We start from the raw sequence: 16,448 nt of genomic DNA on the forward strand, positions 1-16,448 counted from the left end.
CTTTTCCTCTCCCTCCCTTCCCCCCTCCCTCCCTTCCCTCCCTTCCTTCCATTTCCTCCCTCAGTCTCTCTCTGTGTGTCTTTCTTTCTCTCTCTCATAGTCTGACTTCTCACTGGAGAAATATTTGTATTAAGTGGAAATTATATTTGAAAGTCTAGTTCATCTGGGCTGGCAATAGAATGATGAAGAAATATTTTGTCACGAGATTTTTCTCTTCATTGGAAAACATTGATTTCAATGATTTGTCTATCAACTGCCAATATACTAAACATGTATTAATTTGTTTTGTCATAAATTTTGCACATTTTGCATTTAATATACTACAGATTTTTTTTCAACAAGATTTGATGAGCATCTCATTGGAGTATGGGTACAGAAAAAGATTTCTATGTGTTTTATTGACTGTGTTTTTTGAAGTTTAAGTATTAAGCAAACGATCAAGGAAATAAACACGTGAGGAAGTAATGTCTGTAACTGATATTTAGCTAGTTCCAAGATAAACTTTATAACTACAAATCTATCAAGCCATTACCAAGATGACCTTAATAGAATTTAGAATACCATCATATACTTTTAACTTGTCTCCCTGCTTTGACTCTAGACTCCTCCATTCTTCACACAGCAGTCCAAGGGATCCTTTCATAACCTAAATCAATTTGTGTCATGCTTCTGCTCAACACCATCCAATGGCTTCTTATGTCAGAGCTTATTCATATTCCTCCAATGTCTACTTACTATTTTGGGGGAGTAATTGGACCCCTGATGTATTCATGAATGACTAGAATAAAAACTACATTTTCTTCTTTATCTCAGACCTAGAGGTAACCATGAGATGAAATGAAATTCTATTCAATGGAATGGAATCAAAGTATCTTAACTTTCTGGGACATAACTTTTTAGATAGAGGTATTTTCTTTGCTCCTTTGTATTTTATGGTTGTTGAAATATAGAGTTGATGACTGGAGCTCATTCAGCCATTTCAGTCCCTGAGGCAGAAGTCATAGTCTGAGTATGATTGAACAGCAAGAGAGAGGGGCTTAAGTCCCTGACAATTTTTTGAGTTTGAACAGGATGCCTACATCTTGATGTCTTTATATCAAAGTGAATGAATCTTTATCTTTCCTGGAAAGAGACAGAGAGAGAGGGAGGGGGAGAGAGAGAGAGAGAGAGAGAGAGAATATATTTTTATATATATTCTATATGTGTATATATTAATATATATTACATATATTTAATATATGTTATGTATGTTATATATGTAATATATGTATGCAATATATATGTTATATACATTTTTATATATGTTATAGATATATATATTCTAGTGCTTCTGTTTACATTACATTAAATAGAATTTAATCTTATGGCTAACTCTAGCTCTGAGATAAAGTAGAAAACGTAGTTTTTATTGTAGTCATTTGTGAATACATCAGGGGTGCAATTTCCTAAAAAGAATAGTAACTATGCATTGGAGGAATATGAGTAGACTCCAGCATAAGAAGCCATTGGGTGGTGTTGAGCACAGGCGTGACACAAACTGATTTAGATTATGAAAGGATCCCTTGGACTGCTGTGTGGAGAATGGAGGAGTCCAGAGTCGAAGCAGGGAGACCAGCTAGAAGTCTATGATAGTAATCTAAATTCTATCAAGGTCATCTTAGTAATGGCTTAATAGATATGTAGTTATAAGATATATAAGTTATAAGGTTTACTTTGGAACTGGCCAGATATCAGTTACTGACCCTACTTCCTCAAGTTTTTATTTCATTGATTATTCACTTAATATTTACTTCAAAAAACACAGTCAATAAAAAATGTAGAAATATTTTTCTGTACCCCTACTCTAACGAGATACTCATTGAAAGACAGATTCATTCACTTCCACATATATATACCTGTGTGTGCGCGCACGCGCGCACGCGCGTTTGTATACATATATATTTCATTGCTGCCTAATTCTAACTTTTCCCAAAATTGAGAGGGAAATTTAAAATCTTCTTCATGGCTTGTATGTTCCTATATGACTCAGTCCTTGGCTTTCTCTGTTATTTCCTAACATTCATCCTCATTCATTCTAGTACAGCTATGCTAAACTTCTTGTTGCTCCTTAGAGCACACCACACCATAAGGTTGTCCTTTCTGCCCTTCAGGCTGCTGTACTCTTTCCCCAGATACTCACATAACTTTAATCTGATCTCCACTTGGATCTTTTCCAGAAATGCCTTCTAATCACCATATATTAAATAAAAGCACAAGTTAGTCTTTCTTTGTCTGCTACTTCTTTTGTAGTACTTATTAATCTCAGCTTATATATTATATATTTTATTTGTCTTTTACTTTATCAGTCTTCTCTGTTAGAAGGTAAGTTCCATGAGGGTAGGCACTTCAATTTGTTTACCATGCTATTTCCTAGACCAATAACTGTTCCAGGTACAGTTGTCCAATATATATTTATTGGTTGTGTAAATGCATAAATAATTGATTATACATTAACTTACCCACAAAATATTCTTATACTATACTTATAATATCATAAAGGGATATATCCTATGTATTATACCCAGGACATCCAGGATACAGTTAGGCTGGTAAACTGATGAGACACTGATCATCATTTGGATGGTCAGTTTATTAAAGGACCCCTGAAGAATCTTCAGAGAGTTATTTGGTGAATTCTTATGTTGTTCTGTGAGTTTTACATACAGAAAACAGGAAGAAATTTGCTGATATTAGACCCTAAGTTCAGTTTTTTTAAACCGGAAAAGAGTAGAAAATAAATGCAGTGACTGTTACACCACAACCTGACCTGGACAATTTTTGACTCAACATGATACTATCTAACATTATATAATTCAAAATTCTGAAAATATACTGATTTCACAATACTGGGATTGTTTAGATATGTGTGTTATGGATGGGAGTAGAAGTTTCCCTCATGAATACTTCCACAGTCAATTATACTGGATAAATTGTCAATCCTGGGGAAGAAATTTCCTCAAGAGCCTCAAGAGGTGCAGCACAGCTGAGAAGTATGAACATCTTCCATTTTTTCTAAATGTTTTGGACATTTGGCGTAGATTCAGTGAGACATGGGTTCTCACATTGGTGGAGGCAACCTAGATGTAAACAGGAAGAAGTGGGGCTGATAAAAACTCTGCAGTATAGGGCTGCAACTATGCAATAATTGTGAATTCTTTTCTATGCTCTATTTTCTTCTAGCGTGGTCAAGCCTTCAGTAAAATCTTGATAAATATTCTCTATGTCATGAAGAATTAAGGAAAAGGGACTTTTCTACATATTAGGATAAAGCAGTCAGAGAGAAAGTAGCGTCTCTTTCCGGTCTCTGGGTATGGATGTGCCCAAAATAGTGGCAATTAACCCAGGTGATATAGCTGAGACAGCAGTGCCATAGAATAATAACAAAATTGGAGGGGCAAATCAGAAGGACCTGACACAAGAGCCAGAACTCTGAAAAAAATTTAGAAATTGTTAAGCTTGAGAATTTGAGAAAGTGTTCATTTCTGCACTAAAGCGTGTGAGAGGTCATTCCATTTTAAAGAAGGCTACTTCGGTAAGATCTCCTTTATATGTTCTTTTCTATGTATATACCAGAGATCATTCATTTAAAATAAAAGCATTTTATTTTAGTATAATTTTTCACATTGTACTGAAAATTGTTGCTTATCTTTTTACCCACGACTTGCGCATACATTCTTTAAAGACAGGAGCTGCCTCATTTATCCATGTATTCCCAGTAACTAGCACACTCCTAAGCAAAGTGAACCCTCCATAAATATTTGTGGAAGGCAGAAACAAATCTTTTAAATAGCATTTACAGTCATTCCCATGATTTGAATGAAATAACATATACAAAATATGTGTCTTAATAATGCTAATTGAATTTTGAGTTGTGCCAAGGGCCTTGTACAAACAAAAACTAAAACAAACAAAAAAAGAAATCAGCAAGGAATATTTTAGAATACCTTTATTGCAAAAACACTTGTGCATTGTTATAGAATAAGAGGTTAAATGACATGAAAATAATGCTCTACATCATTGAAATTCAATCATTTTCTTCTTCACATTTTTACAATTCTTACCCTGTCTTTCAAAATTACAAAATGAGAATTTAGAATAGAAAAAAAGCCTAGAGAAGAAACATGAGAATAAAAAGGTATTTTTCTCTCAATCCAGCTGTGACCTAATTCTAAGAAAACATACTAGCTCTAAATTATGATCTCTCTAAATATTAACTTCCTTCCTCAAGTGTAAGTTCTTGGGTTTCTTTTGTTTTTTTGTTTGTTTGTTTGTTTGTTTTTCGAGATGGAGTCTCTCTTTGTCAACCAGGCTGGAGTGCTCACTGCAACCTCCGCCTCCAGGGCTCAAGCGATTCTCCTGGCTCAAGCTTCCTGAGTAGCTGGGATTACAGGCACATGCCTCTGTGCCCAGCTAATTTTTGTATTTTTAGTAGAGATGGGGGTTTCACCATGTTGCCCAGGCTGGTCTTGAACTCCTGACCTCAGATGATACAACCACCTTGGCCTCCCAAAGTGCTGGGATTACAGGTGTGAGCCACCGCACAAGGCCAGTTCTTGGTATTTCTAAGGCTAAAGCAAATGAACATGGTGGCTGATGCCCGATCCCTCACTAATACTGGTTAGCAACAGTTCTGGCAGATATAATGTACCAATTGCTACCACATTCTATTGTGTGTAGTGTAAAAGGAAAATTGGTAAAAAAAAAAAAAAAAAAAAAAAAAACAAAAAAAAAACATCTAAGTTCTTATTTATGATCTTAGCTGTTCAAAGGTTATGAAAGGAAAACATTTTGCCACAGTTCTCAGGAATTTGCAAAAATTCATTTGTGTTATATAGTTCATTTGTTTGGCATCCTTCTTTCTTAAGTCAGCCAAATGCAAGGACATTCAGCTCCTGTCTTCTTTTAACAGCAATCATTTGGACTGATAAGCTTCCAGCCTAAGCTCAATCTTATGGATACTGATAGCTTTTCTGAAACATATTATTACATTAATTGGAGGCCATTTATTCTGTATACACAGGGATACACAGACATAAACATTTAGTACTTTGGCAAATTGATATGATTAAAGCAGAAAAGTAAGAATGACAGATGAATTTCATGTTTTAGAGTCAGATTAATAGCCAAAAATGAAATAATGCCTGTTCCCATTATATAAGGGAACATCATTGTCTTTTATACAACCGATTTTAATGAACAAGTTTTGGGATCTGAGCTCGAACTGTACTTCACCGGGAATTATTAAGCTCAGAATAACAGAAAATAGTAAGGCACTACTTAATAAGTGTAAGAACAGAAATTGATGTTTCATTGCTGAGGATTAATTTTCTTAACTGTGGTTTCCTCTGTATAAATAGAGTTATAGTTTCTGTCATCTCTGTGTACTTTCATAACATTAAAAAACACACTTTGAAAGAGTGATGCCCACAAGATGGAAGAATAGGAAGTCCGAGAGTTTATTTCCCCCAGAGAAATAGCAAACAATAATATATGCACCAAAATACCATTATGAGAAGTCTAGAGTGTAGGTAAAGAGTTGCAGCACACCACATGAGCACAAAACCAAGAACAGACACACTGAAATGGATATGAATAATTTTACTTTATCCACATCAGCCTTTCCCCCAAACTGGCATAGCTCAGCACAGAGAGAGATCGTCCGGACCCATGACTTCTACAAAGGGGGAGGTGAGGGTGAACCATAAGCCTAGCTTCCCAGCTTTTCAATATGCTTCACAAGAGGCTAGTTTCAGTGTTACCTTCTATAAAGTGCTGAAGGAACCAGCATAGCTCAGATTACTGGAACAGCCTGGAACAAAGAAAAATGGGTAGGCATCCCCCTACAGCTAGCACAGATCTGCAAGATTGGAAACAGTACAGAATTGAGACTTCTCCCTCAGGAAAGAAGATGAGTGGAACATGACTCCAATGTCCCATGACTCCAATGTCCCTGGCCTTTCAGCACACTATTCAAGGAGTCAGTGCCTGTCTTGACTTACACTGAGCACTAAAGGAACTGACATAGTCTAACACCAGCAGGAGCAAGAAATATGGGCTTTAAAAATAAAAAGACTGGATGCCTGGGCAGCTAGGAACACAGGCCTGGAATCCCTAGCCAGGCTGATCAGGAAATTTTTTCTATCAAAGCCAGTCTATGGAGAATTGCTAGAAGTGTTAGTTGTTTCTTCAAATATGTAGACATCAATACAAAGCTACAAAAAAAAAAATAGGAAAAGATCAGGAAATCATGCATAATCAAATAAAGAAAATAAATCTCTAGTAATGGATCCTAAAGAAAAGGAGATATAAAAACTATCTGACAAAGAATTCAAGATAGTCACCTTCAAGAGGCTCAGGAGTTGCAAGAGAACACAGACAACTAAACAAATTATGAAAAATAATACATAAGCAAAATAAGAATATAAACAAAGAAATAGAAATATTTTTTAAAAAAGAATCAAACAAAAATTCTGGAACTGAAGAATATAACTGAACTAAAATATTCAATGTAAGTGTTCAGGAGCATATTTAATCAAGCAGAAGAAAGAATTTGTGAACTCAAATATAAGAAAAGAACAGACTTGAACAATGCTACAGGCCAAATGAACCTAACAGATGTGTAATAAACATTCCACTCACTAGTGGCAGAATATACATTCTTCTCAAGTCAACAGGAAATATTCTACAGGATATGTCACACATTAGGTCACAAAACAAGTTTTAATAAACTTAAGAAGGTTGAAATTAAACCAAGTATCTTTTCTGAGCACCATGAAATCAAACTACAAAATATAAATGGCAATAAAATAAATGGGACACACACAAAAAAATGAAGTTATCCAATACTCATGAGTTGGAAGAATTAATAGTGTTAACTTGTCCATACTACCCAAAGTGTTCAACAGATTCAATGCAATCCCCATCAAAATTCCAACTGAATTAATTATATTTCTTTACTGAAGTTAAAACAGAAATATAGATCAATGGAACAGAATAGAGAGCCCAGAAATAAAATCATGCATATACCACTAACTAGTCTTCAAAAAGGGTGCCAAGAATACACAATGGAGTAAAACAGTCTCTTCCACAAATAGTGTTAGGAAAACTAGATACTTACATGCAGAAGAATAAAAATGGACTCTCGTCTTACACCACATATAAAAATCACCTCAAAATAAAGACTTATATGTAAGACCCCAGACTGTAAAACTCTTAGTACATACAGGGGGAAAGCTTCTGGATGTTGGTCTTGACAATGATTTCCTATATATGACAAAAGCCCAGGAAATAACAACAAAAATGAACAAGTGAAACTCCTTTAGACTAAATAGCTTCTGTATAGCAAAGGAACCAATCAACAGAGTGAAAAGACAGCCTATAGAATGGATTAAAATATTTGCAAACCATATCTCCATAATGGGTTAATCTCCAAATGTATAAGGAACTTCTACAACTCATTATCAAAAAATAATTTTTAATGGGCAAAGGATTTGAATAGACATTTCTCCAAAGGTGACATACAAATGGCCAACAGATAAATAAAAAAGCATTCAAACTGGCTCAGTGGCTCACGTCTATAATCCAACATTTTGGAAAGCTGAGGTGAGAGGGTCACTTGAGCCCAGGAGTTCGAGACCAATCTGGACAACATAGTGACACTTTATCTCTACAAAACACTTAAAAATTAGCCAAGCATGGTGGTACATGCCTGTAGTCCGAGTTACCCAGGAGGCTGAGGGAGGAGGATCACTCGAGTCCAGGAGACTGAGGCTGCAGCAAGCTGAGTTTGCACCACTATACTTCAGCTGGGTGGCACAGTGAGACCCTGTCTCAAAAACAAAACAAAACAAAACAAAAATTCAACATCACTAGTCATCAGGGAAATGTCAATCACCTCACACCCTTAGGATGATTCTTAAAAAACAAGTGCTGTTGAGGATGTGGAAAAGTTGGAACTCTTATACACTGTTGATGGGAATAGTTGATGCAGCCACTATGGAATGCAATATGGAGGTTCCTCACAAAAGTAAAAATAGAACAACTATATGATCCAGCAGTCCCCCTTCTGGGTATATATCCAATAGAATTGAAATGAGGAACTCAAAGGAATTTCTGCATTCTCATGTTCACTGCAGCATTATTAGCAACAGCCAAGATTTCAAAACAATCTAAATCTCCCTCAATAGATGAATGAATAAAGAAAATGTGATGTATACATACAATGAAATATTATTTAGCTCTTAAAAAACTTCTACCATATGTAAGAACATGGATAAACCTGAAGGATATTGTGCTAAGTGAGATAGCCAGAACAAATGCCGTATGATGCCACTTATCTGAGGTATCTAACGTAAGTCAATCTCATAGAAAGAAAATGGTGGTGGCTAGGAGCTGGGGGAAGGGGAAATGGGAGGTTGTTTACCAAAGGGTATAAAGTTTCAGTTATGTAAGACAAATAAAGTGAGACTCTGTCTCTACAAAATATTGTAAAAATTAGCCAGATGTGGTGGCATGCAGCTGTGGTCCAAACTACTCAGGAGGCTGAAGTGGGAGGCTTGCTTGAGCCCAGGAGACTGAACCTACAGCAAAGTGTGTTCACTCCACTGTACTCCAGCCTGGGCAACAGAGCAAGACCCTGTCTCAAAAAAAAAATAATAATAATAAAAATAAATAAATCCTAAAAATCTGGTGTACAACATTGTGCCTATACTTGAAAATACTATATTATGCACTTTAAAATTTGTTAAGAAGGTAAATCTCAAGTTCAGCATTTCTGCCACAATTAAAAATAACTGAAAATTAAAAACAAACTTTGGTTTCTCTTTAGATAAACACACTTATGTTTATATTTTAAATTATCATATTTTATATTTAGGCTAAAGGTTTTTGTTTGCCCCAATTCAGGAGACTTCAGAACAAAAGCAGAATTAGAGTATCATTTGATAATTGTTTTCAGAATCTCAAAAGTTTTAGAAGCATAACATTTTTTCACTCCACAGAATTTTAATGCTTTCAGCACTACCTGCCTCAGCAAAGCACACAGGCCGGCTCAAGGTACTATCAGACAGGTATCCCTCTCACTCATAAACATGTGCTGCTGAATGCTATCTCCTGCCACAAACTGTCTCCTGCCACTGCAAATCATTGTGAACCTTGATTAAACATTATTATCTCATGCACCACTTTTTAGCTACTATAATGGCTCCAGAAATCCTATTCACAGAAAGAAATACATGAGTAAATGTAGTTATCATAGGGAGGTGACATGAATATGAATATTTACTCTAGTGTTTTGTGTGTACAGATATATTTTAGTAAGTGTGAAAGGTTTTGATTCAAACTTGAAAATGTACTTATTTCCAAAATAAAATAACCTTTTTTTTTTCCCCCACTATAAAGCGGCTATTGTAGCTATGGCTAGATACAATGAGAGATTTAATACATACAATTTCTTTCTCTTCTGTAGCTACAGCGACACAAAACAAAGATTCTTCTCAAATGATCTTTATCAAGTTTATACATAACTGTTGTCAATCATTCAATGATGAAAGAACATTTTAAAACCTGTATTGTATTTAAACAGAAATAAGAAATAGATGGGTTTTGTTGTTGTTGTTGTTGTTGTTGTTGTTGTTGTTGTTGTTTTTTGCAAGGACTATCTGGTAAGACATTATAATCTGAGCACATGGACTTGTAACTGACTCTGTACTTTGCTTTTATGCCAATAGTTTCACCTGATAGTTTAGGTTGATTTTCTACCTAAACCAATAATAAAGAAGTAAAAAAAAAAATCCATATTCTTTTCTAACACTAATCATTTAATGCTTAGACTAATGAATTGATTCAAACATTTTAAAATATTCTGGTTTGAAAAAAATTAGATTCATAGAAAGTTGCAAAGATATTACAGAGAGGTCTCATCTTCACCTAATTCAGTTTCTCCCCATACTTATATCTTAATTATAGTACAATATCAAAAGAAGGAAATTGACATTGGTTATAATGTATATGTATTAGTTCTACGTCTTTTATCATATATGCAGATTCACACAACCACCAAGATACAAAACTAACCCATTCCCACAAAGATCTCCCTATTATTACCTCTTTATAATCACATCTACTCCCACTTCCCTGCCCCCCAGCATTCCTAACCCATGGTAACCACTAATTTGTTTTACATCTCAGTAATTTTGTCCTTTCAAGGACATCATATCAATGGACTCAGATTTTTTGAAATGGGCTTTTTTTTTTCACTTAGCATAACATCCTTGAAATCCATCCAAATTGTTGCATGTATCAATAATTCATTCCTCTTTATTACAGAGCAGTATTCCATGATATGGATGTACCAGAGTTTGTTTAAATATCCTCCTACTTTAAGACATTTTGTTTACTTATAGCTTTAAGCTTTTATAACTAAAGCCGTTATGAACAATCATGTACAATTCTTTGTGTGGACATAAGTTTTCATTCCTCTGAGATAAATTCCCAGGAATTAGATTCATTGGCCACATAAGTATATGTTTATTTCTTTAAGAAATTGCTAGGCCGGGCGCGGTGGCTCAAGCCTGTAATCCCAGCACTTTGGGAGGCCGAGACGGGCGGATCACGAGGTCGGGAGATCGAGACCATCCTGGCTAACATGGTGAAACCCCGTCTCTACTAAAAAAAATACAAAAAACTAGCCGGGCGAGGTGGCGGGCGCCTGTAGTCCCAGCTACTCGGGAGGCTGAGGCAGGAGAATGGCGTAAACCCGGGAGGCGGAGCTTGCAGTGAGCTGAGATCCGGCCACTGCACTCCAGCCTGGGCGGCAGAGCGAGACTCTGTCTCAAAAAAAAAAAAAAAAAAAAAGAAACTGCTGAGGCCAGGTGCGGTGGCTCATGCCTGTAATCTCAGTACTTTGGGAGGCCGAGGCAGGTGGATCACCTGAGATCAGGAGTTCGAGACCAGCCTGGCCAACATGGTGAAATCCATCTCTACTAAAAATGCAAAAATTAGTCGGGCATGGTGGCAGGCGCCTGTAATCCCTGCTACTCGGGAGGCTGAAGTAGAAGAATCTCTTGAACCAGGGAGGCGGAGGTTGCGGTGAGCCAAGATCGCGCCCCTGTACTTCAGCCTGGGCGACAAGGCAAGACTCTGCCTCAAAAATAAATTAAGAAAAAAGAAGAAAAGAAAAAGAAACTGCTGCACTACTTTTCAGTGTGTCTGTACATTTTCACAAACAATGTATGAGAGAGAAAATTTCTGTGTATGCTTACCAACATTTGATATTGTCAGGATTTTTATGCTATTTTAAGCTATTGTCATATATATGTAGTGATACTCATTGTGGTCTTCATTTGCAGTTTTTAATCGCTAGTGATGAACATCTTTGCATGTGCTTATTTGCCATCTATATATCCTCTTTGGCCTGTTCATGTCTTTTGCTCATTTTCTAGCTAGAATTTTTGTTTTGTTGTTATTGTTGGGTTTTGAGAGTTCTTTAAATATTCTAAATGAATCATCTTTAAGATATAGGGTTCCCAAATATTTTCTCCCAGTGTGTAGATTGTCTTTTCATCCTCTTAACAAGGTCCTTCAGAGTAAAAGTTTTAAATTTTGATGAAGTGTAATTTATCAATTTTATTTTTATTTTATTTTTATTTTTATTTTATTTCTTTTGATGTCAAGCACTCTTTATGAAGCTCTAGATCTTAAAGATTTTCTTTTATTTTTCTTCTGAAAGATTTACAGGATTTTTTTATCCTATCACTTTTTAAATTATAATTTTTAAAACCACAAAACTTGCCATGGTTAAGACGAACTATTTTTAAGTGTACTGTTAGTAATGTTAAGTATATTTGCATTGTTGTGAAACAGATCTCCAGAACATTATCTTGCAGAACTTAAACTCTATACCCATTAACCAATTACTCTTCTTCCCTCCCGTGTCCCCTGGTAACCATTATTCTACTTTATATTTCTATAAATTTGATGACTTTAGATACCTCATATAAGTGGAACCATACAGATTTTTGTGTGTGTGTGATTGGCTTATTTCACCAAGCATAGTGTCCTTCAGGTTCATCCATATTGTAGCATGTGACAGGATTCCCTCCACTTTAAAGACTGCGTAATGTTCCATTGTATGAATATACCACATTTTGCTTATCCACTCATCTGTCAATGACATTTGGACATTTGCATTGCTTCCACTTCTTGGCTTTGTGAGAAGTGCTTCTATAAACATGGGTGGTACAGGTTTGTAGTATGCTTTAGAATTAAATCTAAAATCCAGTTTGAGATGATTTTTGGCTAATGTGTGAGATTTAAGGTGAGGTAATCTTTCTGGATATGCAATTTTTCCAGCAACATTTGTTGAAAAGACTCCTTGGCAATACTTGCGTGGAACTATTTCTGGTTTGTTTTTCTATTACATTGTACTGTTTTTCTATCCTTCAGCTAGTACCACACAGTCTTGATTAAGGTACTTATATAATAACGTTAAAATAAGATGAAGTGGTTACTCCAACTTCATTTCTATTTTTCAAAAATTGTTTCAGCTCTTCTATTTCCTTTTCCTTTTCTAATAAACTTTAAAATAACTTTACTTTTTCTTTAAAAAATCTTGCTAAGATTTTTATAATTGTGCAAAATACGTGTATTACCTTGGAGACAAATGACATTTTTACTCTGTTGAGTGGTCCAATCCATGAACACTGGATGTCTATTTCTTTAAACCTTCTTTCTTTCATTACTGTTTTGTAGTTTACATCATAGTAGTCCTGTACATATTCTGTTAGATTTCTAAGTAGTTCAGTTTTTTAAAAACATTATACATAGTATTGTATTCTTAATTTTAGTTTCTATAGGGCTATTGCTTTCATGTAGGAATACAATTAATTTTACATGTTTTACTTGGAATTTTTGGCATCGCTGAACTCATCAGTTCTAGGAGTATTTTAACAGATCCCTTATTTTTTACGTAGACCATTGTGTCATCTGCAAGTAGGAACAGCTTTATATTTTCCTTTCTAATTTATGTCTTTTATTTCCCTTTCTTACCTTATTGAGCTTCCTAGAACTTCCTGTAAAATGTTGACTAGCAGTGGGACTGGGAGACACCATTACATTGTTCTCTTCTTAAGAGGAAAGCATTCTACTTTCACCACTAAGATGTTAGCAATAAGATTTTTGTAAATTTTCTTCATCAAGTTGAGGGTGTTTCTTTTCCTTATTTTCTGGGCTTTTATCATAAATGAGTGTCAAATTTTGTCAAACGCTTATTTTGCCTCAATTGATATGACAATGTGATTTATCTCCTTTACATTGGTAATATGGTGAATTACAATGATTGTTTTGAAATATTGGACCAATTTTACATCTCTAGGATGAACTCCAAATGGGCATTATGTATAACTCTGTTTATATATTGCTGAATGCTATTTTCTAATAATTCATAAAAGATTTTTGCTCTATATTCATGAGAGATATTGGTTTATAGTTTTCTTCATTTTGTACTATCTTTTATTTGGGTGTAAAAGTAATATTGGTTTCATAAAATGATTTGGAAAATGCTCCCCCCTTTCATTTTCCAAAAGAAATTGTGCAGATCTTGTGTTATTTCATTTTTAAATGTTTAATGGTATTCTCCTGTGAACCGATCCGGACTTAGCTATTTCTTTTTCAGTAGTTTTTAAATGATGAATTTAATTTCCTTAATAGTTGTAGAGCTATGCAATTATCTTTTGCATACTGAATAATCCTTGGTAGTTTATGTGGTAGTTGTAGAGTCCATTTCATCTAAATTGTCAAATTTATGTGTGTAGAGTTGTTCATACCATTTCTTTATTACCTTTTGAAATCTATAGGGTCTATAATTATATTGCCTGTTTCATTTCTGGTATTGGTAATTTGTCTTTCTCTCTCTTTTTGCTCTGTCAGTTTTGTTGGAGCTTTGTCAATTTTACCGTTTTTCCAAAGAACCATCTTTTTGTTTCATTGATTTTCCCTGTTGTTTATGTATTTAATTTCATTGACTTCTGCTCTTACATTCATAATTATCTTCCTTTAGCTTGCTTTGGATTTTTGTTCTTCATTTTCTAGTTTCTTGGTGTGGGAGCTTAGGTAGATTTGAGGCTCTTTCTCTTTTTTAACATAAGAATTTAACACTATAGATGTCACCATTGCTTTAGCTGCATGCCCAAATTTTTGATGTGTTAAATTTTCATTTTCTTTCTGTCTCATTTACTTTTAAAAATTCCCCTAAGACTTCCTCCTTGACTCAAGAGTTATTTACAGGGGTGTCTTTTAACACCCAGGTGTGGATATATTTCTGTTATCTCTATTACTAATGTCTAGTTTGATTCCATTTTTGTCAGAAAACATACTCTATGATTTCAATTATTTTATATTTTTTGTATTAGTTTTAAAGTCCAGGATACAGTCTATCTTGGTAAATGTTCTATATGTATGTGTGTATTCTGCTGTTTTTAATATTCTAAACACATAAATCAGATGATGACCATTGATGGTGTTATTTTATATATACTTGCTGTGTTCCTGTCTAGTCGTTCTAACAGTTGTTGGAAGAGGCTTGTTGATGTCTCGAAACATAATTGTAAATTTGTCTATTTATTATTTCAGTTCTATCAGTTTTTGCTGATGGTCTACCACATATTTTGCAACTCTATTGTTTAGTTTATATTTTCTTGGTGGGTTGATTCTTTTATTATTATGTAACGTCCCTTCTTGTTCCTGGTAATTTTCTTTGCTCTAACATCCATTTTATCAGGTATCAATATATCACTCTTGCTTGCTTTTGATTAATGTTTATATGGCAAATACATTTGCATCCTTTTACATTCAACCTACCTATATTGTTCTATTTGAATTGAGTTTCTTGTAGGCAGCATATAGTGAGGTTCTTTTTCATCCACTCTACCAATCTCTGTCTTATTGGTATAAGAAACCTATTTAGATTTATGATAATTATTAATTTATTAGAACCTAAGTCCACCATTATTTTTATTTTCCATTTCTTCTGTTTTTCCTTACTGATTTTCCTTTCATTCCTGTGAGTTACTAGAACTTTTTTAGAATTCCATTTTGATGTATCCCTAGTAATTTCATTATGTTTCTTTTATAGCTTTATTAGTGGTTGTTCCAGGTATTATACAACTGAATGTGTAACTTTAAATATAAGTTGTCACAATTTATTGATATTGAAATTTTACCAATTTGAATGAAGTTTAAAAACCTTACCTACTTTTACATCCCTTTATCTTGCTCCTTTGTAAGCATCTTCAGCATATCCTTTACATTTACATTACATTGAGAACCAGATCAGTGTTGTATTTTTGCTTTAATAGTTAAAAATTATAGAGAAAAATCAAGAAGGGAAGAATGTCTATTATATTTGATGCTTCTACTCCCTCAAGAAAGTGTTATTTTTCCCTTCCTGATGTTCCCCAAATCCTTCTTTTATGATTCCCTACCTCTTTGAAGAACTTTCTTTAACCATTCTTTTAAGATAGGTCTGCCAGTTTCTTAGTTGTTTTCATTAAGGATATCCTGACTTCTATTTCATTATTCAGAGATTCTTTCATCAGATATAGAACTTTGGACTGCCTACTCTACTTTTCTAGGAGCATTTGGAAAACGTGACACTTCATTTGTCTTCCATAGTTTCTGATGTGAAATGCACTGTCATTCATTTGGTTTTCCCCAGTAGGTGAGGTGTTGTTTCTCTATCTCTGCTTTTAAGGTTCTCTGTCTTTAGCTTCTGTAATTTTGATTATGATGTGTTTTGACCTGGATTTCATTCAGTTTATTCTGTTTGGGGTTTGCTCAGTTTCTTGAATGTGTAGGTTAATGGCATTTGTTAAAGTTGGGGAAATTTTCAATTGTTATTACTTTGAATATCTTTTCAGCCCAACATTTTATCCTCTCCTTCTGCAATACCAATAATACAAATATTTGTTACAAGTCTCACAGGGCATAAGGTTCTGGGCACTTTGCATTTTTTTTCCCAGCCTATATTACCTCTATTATTCAGAGTGGATAATCTTTATTTTCTTCATCTCTTATATCATCTATTTATTTTCTGTCGCTTTCTATTTGCTGAGGTTATTTTTCATTTGTTCCTAGTTGCTCATGCAGCATTTTGATGATGGCTGCTTTAAATAATTGTTAGATAATTCTAACATTTGATTCATTTTGGTTTTGGCATCTATTGTTTTTTTCTTAATCGAGTTGAGAATTGCATGACTCTTGGTATGTTTTTTATTGAAACCTAATATTTTAGATATTATGGGATTCAGATCTTATCTAAATCGGTTTAGTAGACCTCCTCTGACACCACATTACTGGGGAAAGAGATACTCATTTCACCTTATTACTGTCAGGTAGAGTTAGAAATCTAAGTT

General features: G+C 34.5%; 1 protein-coding gene across 4 annotated transcripts in view; it reads right to left on the reverse strand.

Moving 5' to 3' along the window:
* The window catches only part of EMB (embigin), a 126,748-nt gene that overhangs the window by 43,732 nt on the left and 66,568 nt on the right, over window positions 1-16,448 (reverse strand). For 2 of the 4 annotated variants that reach the window (XM_078004412.1, XM_078004411.1), the window contains one exon: window positions 7,497-7,864. The exons of the other annotated variants lie outside the window; for them this stretch is intronic. In XM_078004412.1, coding sequence (XP_077860538.1) covers window positions 7,841-7,864 — 24 coding nt within the window. In that variant the 3' untranslated portion in view covers window positions 7,497-7,840. Of the gene's footprint in view, window positions 1-7,496; window positions 7,865-16,448 lie in introns of those variants that run through there. 4 annotated transcript variants of the gene reach the window in all.

This window comes from Macaca mulatta, chromosome 6, assembly GCF_049350105.2.
Source record: "Macaca mulatta isolate MMU2019108-1 chromosome 6, T2T-MMU8v2.0, whole genome shotgun sequence".
NCBI classification, from domain to species: domain Eukaryota; kingdom Metazoa; phylum Chordata; class Mammalia; order Primates; family Cercopithecidae; genus Macaca; species Macaca mulatta.